The sequence below is a fragment of the Marmota flaviventris genome, chromosome 7 (assembly GCF_047511675.1).
Source record: "Marmota flaviventris isolate mMarFla1 chromosome 7, mMarFla1.hap1, whole genome shotgun sequence".
Taxonomy (NCBI): domain Eukaryota; kingdom Metazoa; phylum Chordata; class Mammalia; order Rodentia; family Sciuridae; genus Marmota; species Marmota flaviventris.
In genome coordinates this window covers 107,011,570-107,025,645 of record NC_092504.1, presented here as the reverse complement: position 1 = coordinate 107,025,645, position 14,076 = coordinate 107,011,570, and the positions used below count along the sequence as shown (strand labels likewise).

Below are 14,076 nucleotides of genomic sequence, written 5' to 3'. Positions count from 1 at the left end.
CATTAGAGCTGGTGTAAATTCATTCATAATCCAATCTTGTGATCTTCTCATCCCTGCTGCACATTAGAGTCACATGGCAAAACTTAAGTAACCACGCACACGTGAGTCCTCATACCACCCAACCCATATAATAGACGGATGGACACAATGCCTAACCAAATACAACTGAATGACTGACAGACAGCCTTATACACATGTAAAAGCTGTCTGAGAGATGTTAATGTGGGCCAGAGTTGAGAACCCCTGATCCAACGCAGATTACAGATACAGAATCCAAAAACCAAAGGAATTTAGAGCAAAAACCTAATCAACAACAAGAGTTAGGCCCAGAAACTAAGTCTCCTGACTTCTAGATCAGTGTCTTCATGCTCCAGTGCCTCAATTACAGAGCTGACTGCCTGAAATGTTTGAAGAGTTGACAATGTAATAAGGAAAAAGAAGAAGCACAAGTTAAAAACAAAAAGCAAACCTCATATGAAATGAGGGCTACAGGTTCTCCAAATTTAAAGGGACCCAAGTTATCTGCAAACATAAATATTTCAAAAGATGAAAGCAGCGTTGAAGACAGTGATTCTTACCCACTGAGACTTAAAAAATGAAGAATGTTTGTGGATGCACTTGGCTGAGGCTGAGACAATGGGAGGAGGCTATCATTTGTACAAAACTCTGTCAGGCTGCTCCTGCTGAGTAGCAGGGCTCAGATATGAGCAGCTCGCTTAGATCTGCCACCATAAAGGGATGAAAAAAAAAAAAAAAACACCAAACCGTCTGGAGGTGCAGCATTGGAAAATAATCTGTAGGAAAATAAAAATTTCATGTGAAGTTGCAGAAAATTAAGCTGTTAAACTGACCAGATTACATATTCTATTAAATAAGACAGCAGAAATTTTAAGTTCTAAAATCAACAGAGCCAGGAAGAGAAAGGGTTAAGATGGCTTTAATAGCAGTGCAACCAGCAATAACCTAACCTCACCACAGAGTGGCAAAGGAGCAAAACAACTGGGGGAAGGGCAAGAAGCCCTTTGGCTTTGGCAAAACAGTCTAATGTTGATATTGGCATATGGCTATGCTATTAGTTTATTTCTACTCATCAAAAAAACAAAAAAACAAAACAAAACAAAAAGACCAGTTTGAAAGGCATTACTTAGATCCTAAAGCCCTCTGATTTCTTTGAATCTAGCAGAATTTCTCTTTTAAAATATTACCACCAATTTTTAAGTTTTTAACAATGTGGTCCCTGGCTACAAATCATTTTGCAAAAAGTGTGCCCATTAACCAAACATGTCTCTAATAAAGTATAAATTGTGATCTTGAATTCGCTATGAAGTAGTACTCACAGAATCAAATCATGATTGATGTTTGGTGGCTAACACAGGGCCATCTACCCCTTCTTGTCTGTTAACGCAGCTTTATTTTGTCGCTCTATTCTCAACTAATCACTTCAGTGACAGAAAGAACAAATGTGTCTTTTTCCTATTGTCACCACTGGTATATAGGAAATACACAGTTGAAGAAATTCCAGCCCACTGTGTTTAAAGCACATTGGGGCAAATGAATTCACTAAGCATTGTGAATTTTGACTTTAAAAAAATAGAAATATTTCATCATTAGTCTGCATATAGAGAAGTGAAAATCCCACCTATACAACATGAAATTTTTTTCTGTTTTCTGTTTTTTTTCTTCCTTTTCAGATATCCCATACAGTCTTATAATTTCAAGAAAGTTGTGAAATGACAATACACAGTTCACTATAACTAAAGAATTAACAAAACCAACTATTTCTATAGTTTAGTTTAAAATGATATAAGAACAAAGGTATTTCATGTTTTGATAATTGGTACTAATTGGAAAAACAAGCAAGATATAAATAAGTGGTACATAAAATGTCCAATTGCATTACCTGTTTGGAAAACCAGTTTTGAGGATGTATTCACTGCCCATTCGCAATGTCTATTTTGTGAAATATTTTCTATTTTTAACCAGTAACTCTAGAGCAATGAAACAGACAAGGATATTGCAAGGGAATTATTCAAAGGAAAACCAGAAAAGATTTGAGGCTTCTAATTGGATTTTCATCCCAAAGCACTACTTAAAATAAGAGCATTTTCCTATCAAGACCAGAATTCCTTGGATATAGTGATTTTGCTTTTAGTCATGTGTTTTTTTTCACAATGAACTCTGGACATAATATGACATATTTCTCTATTAAAAATTAATCTACCCAGGTCAGCTGACATGATAAGCAGGTCAGAAATAATGGAGACAAAAGTTGTATTCCTGCTATATAAGTAATAAGGAATATGTCCCTGGAGAGTTCCAATATTGATATATATAGTACACATGGAAATGAAGGAAATTCATGGCAGGGGGAATGGACACCCTGTGTGATGCTCATGTGTTCACTGGGTCACAACTACTCTTTGCTTAGCTGGATGGGTCCATTACTATACAAAAGAAACAGGCTGTTGAGATGATTTATTTCTAAGAAATCTTCACAGAATTAGGGAAGCCAGTGTTTTCCACATTTCATTTCCAACTATGTCATTTAGAGCCATAACTTTGCTTTTTTTCTCAGTTGTGTTAGAAGGAACCTGCATATTCCACACAGAGAGATGTAGGCCCTACTGGGGAAGCTCTTTACTGAGGGAAGAATTTCATAAAATTTTCCTTGGTGGTTTCAAAATTCAATTTTAGAATAATGATAGTCCTGTTAAATTATTCAAATAATCTTGCAAATTACAAGATTTAGAATGAAATTTAAGCAGATGGTTTTATCAATCACATATTTAATCCTTAAATTTCATGTATTTGATTTGCCTCATTGTAAAAATAGTAAGTTGTTCTTCATTAGCTCCATTGAAATCATTACTGAATGCTTGGAATAGGAGAGGGCTGAAGACTTAACTTAATGAGAATATCCCCATTGGAGTTGACTTTGATCCATGTATCTGCACATTACATTCAGTTGCTTAATCAGTTACTAATTCATTACCCCACCTGTCTTTATTCCTTGCACATCTTTAACAAAGCTATGGCCAAGGCCCTGTCAGAGGCCCAGCTGGAGAAATCTAGCATTTCCCAGTCCAGACTCCAGAAGATTGGAGTGATATTGTTAGTCCTTAGCAAATCCATGGAGGGTCTCATACTTACTAGATCACTCTATGGTCAGGGCCATCCATGGTCATTGGGTGGAACTGGGCTCTTTTTTCAAAGAAAGCAAACTTAGGCTAATTTTTTTTCCTCAAAATATCCTAAAAGATATTTATGGAAGATAGTAATAATTAACATTCACATAGCACCCACACCATGCTGAGCACTTTGCATATTTAGCTCATATAATCTTTGTGACAAATTTACTAATTAGATGTTACTGTTTCTATTATTCATCAGTATCTGCTGTTGTTACCTATTTAAAAATTAGAAATTAAGGCAAAGTGAAGACAGGTTTGTTAACTTGCCCACAGAGTTGGTTAAATGGCAGAATCCAGATTTAAACCCAGGAGTCTGGCTTGTCACCACCTGATTTTCTGCCCGTCATGACACTTGACTAGCATGCTTAGAAAGAGGCATCAGGAGACTGTATTACTTTGAATCCTCACTTTGTTTGGGGTCAGTTTTCTTATCTGTATGATGGGAGGGTTCACTTGGGAAATCTTTTTTTTTTTTTTGAAATTTATATGACAGCAGAATGCATTACAATTCTTATCACACACAATTTTCCATATCTCTGGTTGATACAAAGTATATTCACACCAATTCGTGTCTTTATTCATGAACTTTAGATAGTAATGTCCACCACATTCCACCATCATTTCTAACCCCATACCCTTGGGAAATCTTTTAAGATCCTTTGTTTCTCCATGATTTTTTAAGAGAATTTCCTTTTCCAAAGTTATTGTCTCCAAGCAGTAAATTACTAGTAAGATATATGAAGTATTTTATGTTCTTTAAAAATTACCCTTATAAACTTAATTTTGCCAGGACAAATTCAATAAAATAGCTGAGTTCACCTCAGTACTTTAACAAATGGTACCCCAAATCAACTGCCCCCAAGAATTGCTGCCAGAGGACATTCTAATTATGCAATTCTGAGGACTTTCAAAAATACAGAATAGTACATTTGATTTATATATTAATTTAACTTTGTAGAAGCCCTAATAATAATAATGTGGTCAGAGATCAAATAATGTAGAGAGATCAAATAATGTGCCCCCAAACATAGTTACATACAGTGAAAAAATAAAAAGCTTGGTTATCTGCCAACAAGTATGATTAGACCATCCTACGTTCACTTTTTAAGGGTTGCACTCTCCATTACCTATGGGATTCATTCCTCTTTTCGTTTCCACGATACTAAGCCTCAGAAACCAGAGAGCATCATTTCCACTTGGGAGCACATAACACAGGGCTCACCCCAGCAGGCTGCTCACTAAGTACCGCCTCTCAGAGAGTCACCATTTCCACATTAATCAGAGTATCAACTATGGCATGGGGATAGGGGACAAGCAAGCAAACCCAAAGGAGAGGTTACTCCACACGGTGGCTTTAGGAAGGCCATGGATGGAAGTTTACAGATGGATATTGATTCATATGTTTTGGGTAATTATTACTTTCACTGATATACTTTCTTGCATTGGTTTCACGTGCACAGCTTAAATTGATGCAAAATTCCATCCTTACTGGAAAGCCACCATTTGTTTCTTATTGAAGCTGTAACAAAGGTGATATTTCAACAATGAAATCTGTTGTTCTCATTTTATCTACCTTTATGCAGAAATTCCAATATTTTAACTATACTTATGGTTATGTCCCCATCATAATGCAACTTGGAAAGTTGGAATAAATATACAATTTTAAAAAGTTCATTGAGGGTAGAAACCAAATGATCAAAATGGCCTTGGGCTGGGGTTGTGGCTCAGTGGTAGAGCTCTTGCCTAGCATGTGTGAGCACTGGGTTAGATCCTCAGCACCACATAAAAATGAAATAAAGATATTGTGTGTCCACCTACAACTTAAAAAAATGGCCTTGAAATAAATCCATGTGGATTTTTTTTAAAAAGAGAGAGAGAGAGAGAGAGAGAGAGAGAGAGAGAGAGAGAGAATTTTTTAATATTTATTTTGTAGTTTTCGGCGGACACAACATCTTTGTTTGTATGTGGTGCTGAGGATGGAACCAGGCCGCACGCATGCCAGGAGAGCACGCTACTGCTTGAGCCACATCCCCAGCCCTCCATGTGGATTTTTAAAGATATGCAAGTTCAACAATAAATGCAGTAACTGGCAAAAAAAAAAAAAAAAAAAAGAAAAAGAAAAGAAAGAAAAAGTCATATAAAGCTATTTCACAAATTACATGGATAACACAATTCATTTTCCTAAGCCCATTTGGAATAGAATGTATTTTTTTCCAATGGGCTTTCAAAAAATTGTATCTAAAAGTTCCAACATAAAGTATTGGTTTCTTCACATTATTATTTACCAGCAGAAAATTTCTTTACATTATGAAAAGTTTTTTTTTGTTTTTTTTTTTTTTTTATTGTTGGCTGTTCAAAACATTACATAGTTCTTGATATATCATATTATGAAAAGTTTTAAGAAAACTATAAATGGCTTTCAACCACTCTTCGAGAGAATTTTTAGCTTTACATTAGCCCCTTTAAGTGTGCCAGAGATTTATAATCTCTCAAGATAGCAATAATCAAACTGAGTCCATTTCAGGAGGAGGAGTAGGGGGAAAGGTGACTAATTTGATTTCTGACCTCAAATCCTAGTTTTTATCTAGAGCTTTATGTCAGACCATACCCCTAAAACCCAAACAGCCTTGATTTTTATTATTGCTTTTTTTCTTTTATTTGGGCAACAGTGACTACTATGAGACTCTTGGGGGTAGGGAAGAGCAGGTTGTTTTCAATGCACGAATTAAAAACGTGATTATTTCAAAGTACAGGAAAATGAAACAAAAACCAGTACGCAGAAATATATCACTTAAAACAAAACAACCATGCATTTCTTTTCCCCCTTAGTGAGTGTACTGTGAGTTGGAAAGAGTACAGAAATCTCAGATTGACTACCTAATTATATGGCAAGAACTAGAACAGGTTTCTTAGATTACAAGAAAGAGAATTAGAATAAAAACAGTCTGCCTGTTCTCAATACAGCCCTGGCTGCCAGGAGCATAACTGGGCTCCTCCTTTTCACCAGTGGTCTTTTCCAACGCCCTTTGATCCTGCATCTCAGGTAATAAGCAGAACTTTTTGGTTAAAAAAGGAGGAGGGGGTAGGGAATGAAAAGGGGGAAATCTGGGTGCTAAAAAGGACTGATTTTCATAGTTGTGGTTCTCTGCTAAGTCATGCCTCTGTGCTGAATCTAGTAGCATGATCCTCCCAGATCCTTCCTTCCCACACAGAGTACAGAGGCGGACTGGCATGTATTTTGTACACACACTGATACATGTTTAGATGAAGACACAGGGATTGTGAAAGCAGCAGCAGCAGCTTGAGGAAAATGCTGCAGTGTCCTCCCAGGCTACCCTTGTCTTCCTCAAAGTATATTTCTATTGTTTTCACCAAAAGTCTCCAGAAAAGCCAACCTAAAACACTTACAGGGTTTCAGTAAGAAGCACTTTTTATTTAGTGTTCTCTTTGATAAGCAAATCCAAGTTTGTTAACCTGAATTAAAAAAAAAAGTGGACCCATAAAAACAAACAAAAGCAAGCAAAGAAAAAAGATCTTTCTTGAAAACCAGGAAGATTTAATGATAGTGGTAGCTGGCTGGAAAGTATTGTGGGAAGATGGGGCATACTCACAGAGATCTACAATGCACATTACTGGGTACTACTGGGAGGAAAAGTCACACATATCTACTCCTGGTGAGTTAAAAAAAAATTAAAAGAAGATTGCAAGGTGACTCTGTGATAAAGGGCAAGTACATTTTCTTTCTTAGACTGCAATTATCTGGGGCAATGTTTAACTGGATATGTTCCTATACCAGGTAAAGGATTTTCAGTCACTTAGAAATGCTGTTACTTTTCTGCATGCCTAGCTCTTGTGTTCTCTCTCTCTCTCTCTCTCTCTCTCTCTCTCTCTCACACACACACACACACACACACACACAGTTACCCGCCTCTTACATTTGCTTATTTATATATGCTTTTGTGATGTTAAATCATCCAAGCGCCAGTGATCACCTACCTTCCCAGCTCTTCTCATCACACAATGCCGTCAGGTCCAACTGGGGCACTTCTGAGACAAAGCTCTCTGGCTGGTCATCAGCATCTTGATTCCTCTGCTGTTTGGTATCAGGTATGCTGGGATGCTCCTGGATCTTCATTGTGGTGCTCTGCAAAAACAGCACAATGTCCCCAATAGCTACCGTTCAGCAAAACCCAAAAACGTTTGCAGTAATTCCACTCCTGGATGAGACCTCCCAAGCCACAGCTGCTAATGCATGCAGCATGGAAATGACAATCATAGCTTGATGCTCCCTGGATACTAGCTGGCCACTCTCATGCAAAAAGCAGTTGTCCATCTGCGCTTGCTCCTTTAACTTTTCTTAGTGAGAGAAACAAGATGATTTTCCACGGGCAGCTCCTCCTGATAACTGCAGGCAGCTGACAGTCTGGATGATTGCTGATTGGGGCCAGGAATGAGGGAAAGGAGTTTGTGTTTCCTTAAAGGAGCATGGCTCTCCAGACTGTAAACAACAACAGCAAGCCACCGCTGTTGCTAAGGCGGGGGTAGCAACACGCGGTACCTTCTGCACACAGACTTCTTTGCCCCTTAGTAAATAGTCCTGCAAGGGCAGGAGAGAGGCTGGGGACATGAACACTCCCCTGCCGCCCACAGGCATAGCTCAATTAAGTGGGGCTAGCTGCATATTCCCAGATTTCCTGTGGCTGTTTTCTCATAGTATGGGGAGGAGAGACTATGTATGCAGGAGCTTGGTATTAAAGCATTTTGCACCATTCAAACAGCATAGGGGGTTGGCATCTTAGCTAGCAAGAAGGCATACAAACTTTGGAAATGAGCCAAAATTACACAGGGAGCATAACTTTTTTTTTTTTAAGTAAAATGCCAAGAGCTGGTAAGTCGGTGATGCATAATTTATATCTTACAAATATGGATCTGTCACTTGCTTTCCTGCTATTCATCTACTTTGAATACTAAAAACTCGGTTACAGTTGGTTTTGCTCATTGGCAGCACCTACACCAGACAAGGACCCATCTGAGGGAAGGGAAAACCCTCCCGCAAAGGTTGATATTCAAGATCAGTGGTTTTGTGTTTTTTAAAAAAAGTAGCACTGAAACTAATTCTGTTTCATTGAGATTCTCTTTCTATCTTGCTCTTCTGGCATAGTATATAAACCAAGTCATTGTCACCATTCCTACTCCCATAAAATTATAAACAAATATGTTAAGAGTAGTATTTACTCACAGACGTATTTTTCAAGTAGCACAGATCTGCATAAACTATTTTCTTTGAGAGTAAATGGAAATTTATTTTGGCAAATACACTATCACTAGTTGAAAAAACTAAGAACATCTGGAAGTCATAAGTGAATTCATTAATGTAGGAGAAATGTTCCTATGCTTAAAATAAAGCACTATTTAAGACTTGCAGCTACTTTTAATAGCTATCCAACCCACTTTGAAATCATCAGGGGAATAGTCAGCGCTTTTACTATGATATTTCCATCAAATGATGCATAAGGACGGGTATTCTCTTCACATTTTGGGATGAAATGAAACATCATCAACAAGGTCATGATGAGCTACTAAAATAGATAGAAATGCAAAATAAATCTGGAGCTGTTACTTAACATGCTCTTTGCCTATTGAACAAAACAAAACACAGAATGCTTATGTCACAAAAATTATTTGTCTCTTGAGCTGAATCCTAAGTGGACCAGGGTTCAATGCTTGTATCCAGTGCTCAGATTTTTAAAAGTTAAGAGTTAGTCACTGCTGGGCGCGGTGGTGCATGCCTGTAATTCCAGCAGCTTGGGAGGCTGAGACAGGAGAATTGAGAGTTCAAAGCCAGCCTCAGCAACTGTGAGGCACTAAGCAACTCAGAGAGACCCTGTCTCTAAATAAATTATAAAATAGGGCTGGGGATGTGGCTCAGTGGTCGAGTGGCCCTGAGTTCAATCCCTGGTACCAAAAAAAGAAAAAAAAAAAAAAAAGAGTCACCAGCTGTGTGTGTGTGTGTGTGTGTGGGTGTGTGCATGTGCACGCTCACTCACACCCATACACAAAATATGCATTCAGTAAAGAAATATCAAACCAAGATTTATAAGGTTTATTACATTCAGAGATATCAAAAAAAGGGAAGAGGACAAAAATCACAATTTCATTTTTAAATATGGTGTTTTCTGCACATGGAAGAAATACATCATATATTTAAATTATCAAGCTATGGGAAGGACACGAGTATTGCTCACAGGTACACCTGGATTTGTAGCAAGGTTTTTTTTTTTGGTTTTTTGGTACTAGGGACTGAACCCAGGGGCACCTAATCACTGAGCCACATCCCCAGCCTTTTCATTTTTATTTTGAAACAGGGTCTGGCTAAGTTGCTGAGGCTGGTCTTGAACTTGCGATCCTCCTGTGTCAGCGCCCCCTCCCCCAGAGTCACTGGAATTACAGTGCACCACGGCGCCCCACTGTGGCAAGGTTCTATTAGTTGGGTGCTTGGGTGGGGTTGCGCCCTGCACTGAGCCTCCATTTCCTAGTCTTTCCAATGGCATTAATGATAGTAATCTTGCAAATTCTTGTAAAAATTTAAGAGGAAGTAAGCAAGGTCTGGAGCACAAGATATACAAATGGAAGCCCTCCTTCTTTCTGTCATTATGTGGCACCATATAAAGATAAAAACTTCTAGCGAGGGGGTGGGGAAAGCACCTCCAACTGGACTGGAGGGGAAATGTGGTACATCAAAGGATGCAACAAAATTCTAAATGCATCACGAAAAATATCAGTGAGTACAGCCACTGGTATTCTGCCAGGAATCAGCAGCAGCAATTTTGCTTAGAGGCAGAGAGGTGTGGTGGGCAGGCCTGTGGTGGATCGTGCGTCATACAGAAGAAAGGAGCGCTTTACACTTATGTGGAAATACACACACAACTTGCCCTGTCCTGCTGGGCTCTGATCCGCCCCTAAGGTTGCTCTTTCACTTGCCTGAAGCTCTTAGAAGCCCAAGTCTCAGTTTCTGGCCCTCCTGGTCACTGAACCAGACATGGTGTCCTAGACACCAGGCCACAGCAGGCAGCAGGTGGTTTCATGTGCACATGGGGCAGGGATGCTACCCGCTGGCTGGCTCTCATGGAGAAGCTATGCAGGCTCTGCAACAGTGTCCCAGTATCAACATCTCTCCCTTCAAAATGTGGCCTCCCTGAGGCACCTTGCCAGAGGGCCCGCACTAAGAACACCTATCATAAGGACCGCAAATACTATTTGCTTATCTGTTTCTCTAACTGGATCATTAAGGTCAACATGTCCACGGAAGTCTCAAATACCAAAAATATTTTTGGTCTAAACTTTTCCTTTTGTTTACATGTCTAATATCTTCAGTTAAATCAGAGGAAAAACAACGTTTCACAATTTTCAACTCAGAGATCCTTAGGTTGTGATGCCACACACCAAACCCTTGGCAAACACGCTATCCCATATGAAAATGCACAAAATGTCTGTGTCTGGAGATAAATTGAGTGTCTGACTCTGAGAGGAGACAATACGATAGGTAGAAAAGGTTGGGTTTTGGAGGCAGAGACCTGGATTTAAACACTAGCTAGTGAAGCTTGACTAGCTTTGAGGCCTTCAGTGAGACAACCTCTTTGAATGTTAGCTTTTTCTTTAATACGAGAACAACCTTTCATAAGGTGGTTGTGAAGATTAAATGGAAAGTCTGTAAAGACAGAGGGTCCATAGTAACTCTAAAAGAAAACCTATTTCCATTTCTACTCCCCTTCCCTTCCCCTTTCACTCATTCATTGGCAAGTGCTTACTGAATACATACTATGTCCTAGCCACCAGAATTTGGGAATGAACAAGTCACAGGATTTTGTGAGAAAGAGAGTTTGAATGTACAAGTGCTGGTGTCACACGTCATAAAAGAAAAACATGGTATGCTGGAAAGCTAACCCCCAGTGCTCACCCTTACCTAGGGCCGCAGGTGAACTTCACATTCAGGTCAAGGAGACATTAACTTTGAGTCTAACAGTCTAATCTTTGCCAAGACTTGTCCCTTTCTAGTTGGGCCTGACTTTTACGATCCCCAGACTTGACTGATCTTGCCATTTCCCTGGCTTCAAATAGTTCATGATTTATTGTTCCATTCCTTCTCCCTCCCTGCACAGGACAGTGATAAGTGACCTCAAAGTTTACCAGAGCCAGGATCGGCAACACTGAGAACATGCTGGACAATGTAGTTTGCACAGGAAAAAAATAATAACCACAGTTATTAACTGAAGAACCACAGAGAACCATAAACATTTATTGTTTGGCCTGACAATAAAGGAAAATGGACATAACAAATTTCCAAAATTCATGTGAACTGCAAAGTGTCAATAGCCTTTGGTGACTATGGATGGGGGATATTTCAGAAATCTGCCTTCTCAGGGCAAATAAAAGCTTACACTTGAGATCTTGTGATGACTAATTTAATTCTGGCTGAACTGGAAAGTCTCCATTTCTCCCTTTCTCTCTCCCCTTTCTCCTTTTCTTTTTTTAAGCAGGATAAGAAAAATGGAAATAGTCTTTTGTTTATGATGAATGTCTCGTTTGTTATCAAGGGCATGCTTCTAAGCTCTCTTAAGCAGTGGGCTTAGAAAGCACAAAGAATGTAAAAATACCTTGAAGGAATTTAACACTTCGTTGACCTTATAATTCTGACATAAAGTGATCTCTCTCAGATAATGTAATATCCTCCCATGTCGCTAATCATTCTTACTTGTTTTGCTTCCTTGACAAAGAGACTCATTGTAAGGTTATTAGTGAATATTCTGGATTTTATATGAAGCATATAATACTTTCACAATAAAAAAATAACATCAGAAGAAATTGAAGCACAAGGTCAAGTGTGCTTCCACTGTAAGCAGAGCTCTCTCTGTATTTTCAGTGATATCTTCTAGAATCTAGACAAGGCTCCTGATGCTTAAAGCTGTGAAAGGGGTTCAAAAACAAAAGAACAAATACTCTAGACTCCACATGCCCAGAGAACAGTGTGCTGAGCTCTTTCTTGTGTTACCTCATTCCATATGGCCCATATGACATTTGATTAAACATCAGCCTTTCTAAAACCTATCTGAAGAAGCCATACTTTCATTTGGGGGCATTTTGAAAAGATTCTAAATTTTTTTCACTACAGGGTGTCACTAAACAAATTTCAATCCAAATCACCACATAAGAAGTAGAAATGTTTTAAGAAAGTTCTCCTGGAACTCTGTTCAATACCTACCTTGTTTACTTAATATGTTCTTACATCTACTCCCAGACACACACTTCCAGATACATCCCCAGCCCTGTTCTTAACAATTCTTTTTAGAAGGGGGAAAGTCCCCAAAGGTATGTTCCTTATATTGGAAAAATTAGTCATATATATAGACAGATGGGTGACTCTCAATATACCCATCTGAGATCTCATCAGATCTTTTTTGGGATAGATTACCTACATAATTAAAAGAAATGAAGGGGGATAGTAGAGGATAGGAAAGGCAGCAGAATACAACAGACAATAGTATGGCAATATGTAAATCAATGGATGTGTAACTGATGTGATTCTGCAATTTGTATACGGGGTAAAAATGGGAGTTCACAACCCACTTGAATCAAAGTGTGAAATATGATATATCAAGAACTATGTAATGTTTTGAACAACCAACAATAAAAAAAAAAACAAAAAAACAAACAAAAAAAAAATGAAAAAGACAAGTAATAAGTGGTTAAGTGTACATTCAATTTCAACATATGCCTTCAAATATACTTGATGGCTGCAAATTGATTATTTTAAAAAAATAAAGTCACGTCACCCTTGTGCCTGCCTTTGAGAAGCAGACCCTCAATGGGTCTGTCGGCTGCCTGTCCTCATTCTAAATATTGGTTAAAAAAAAGAGAGAAAGAAATCAAAACCCCCCTTTCCCTCAATAGCTGTCATTTACCTTGTCATCTTAGATGAATCTGAGAGTTTACAAGAAGACTTTTAAAGGACAATATTAATGAAAACAAGACTCATCTTAAGGGAAAATGGAACTGGAAAAATCATCATACCCATTCATAGTGGGCATGTAAATTCTGGTATCTCAATCTGATGCCGTAGGAGACTTGAAGCAAAATGAATGCTGGTTAAGCAGAATTCTAGGAAGGGGAATCAAAGTCTAGACCTAGTTTTCATCTCTGAAATTGAGGGATTACTGCTGTTTTACCAGAAAATCAGATACTCTTTGGGTGGTCTAATACATTTTAGGAAGTGCTACATCTACACACTGACACAAGGGGAGAGCTTTAAAAATGGGAAACAATTCTTCTCACAGTCTTTCAAGAATAATAAGAAAATATATTTCAGTGAAAGAAATACACGCCTTCATGATGGAAATAATCCCAATCTTTTGGGGTGATGTGTCTTTTTTTGCTCCTCTGGCAGTGCTAACGGGAAGGTGAGTCTAGATTTTTAACTCACCACCTCATTTTATTTCCTAACTGAAACTGTCCTGATGACAAAGATTATTAATAGTGACTGCTTAAGGAGTGCCAACTGTCAGCTGGGCACTGATGGGCAGCTGCACATGGGTGACACATGTAAGAATAGCACCTGGCACATGGAAGAAGGATTTGAGATTCTTTCCCTATGATTCATCCACTGCCATGGAGCTGTCCACAGAAAGACAGTGGCAGACCAAGTCAAGCACAAATGCAGTTTGGGTGCCACTTGGAATCTATGAGTTCGTGTTATGAAGTTCACTCATCAGGGTGTGCACTATTCGCTTTATTTCATAAAAATTAACAAACATAAAAGGGAGGAACTGAGAAGACCTCTACAGAAGGCTGGAAAGCAACTTATTAAAAAATGATGTTCAATGGCATGATG

General features: G+C 38.5%; 1 protein-coding gene across 7 annotated transcripts in view; it reads right to left on the bottom strand.

Moving 5' to 3' along the window:
• The window catches only part of LOC114085466 (protein FAM13A), a 107,630-nt gene that overhangs the window by 25,006 nt on the left and 68,548 nt on the right, over positions 1 to 14,076 (bottom strand). For all 7 annotated transcript variants that reach the window (XM_071614547.1, XM_027926596.2, XM_071614544.1 and 4 more), the window contains one exon: positions 7,188 to 7,335. In XM_071614547.1, the coding sequence (XP_071470648.1) occupies positions 7,188 to 7,335 (148 nt within the window). The remainder of the gene's footprint in view (positions 1 to 7,187; positions 7,336 to 14,076) is intronic.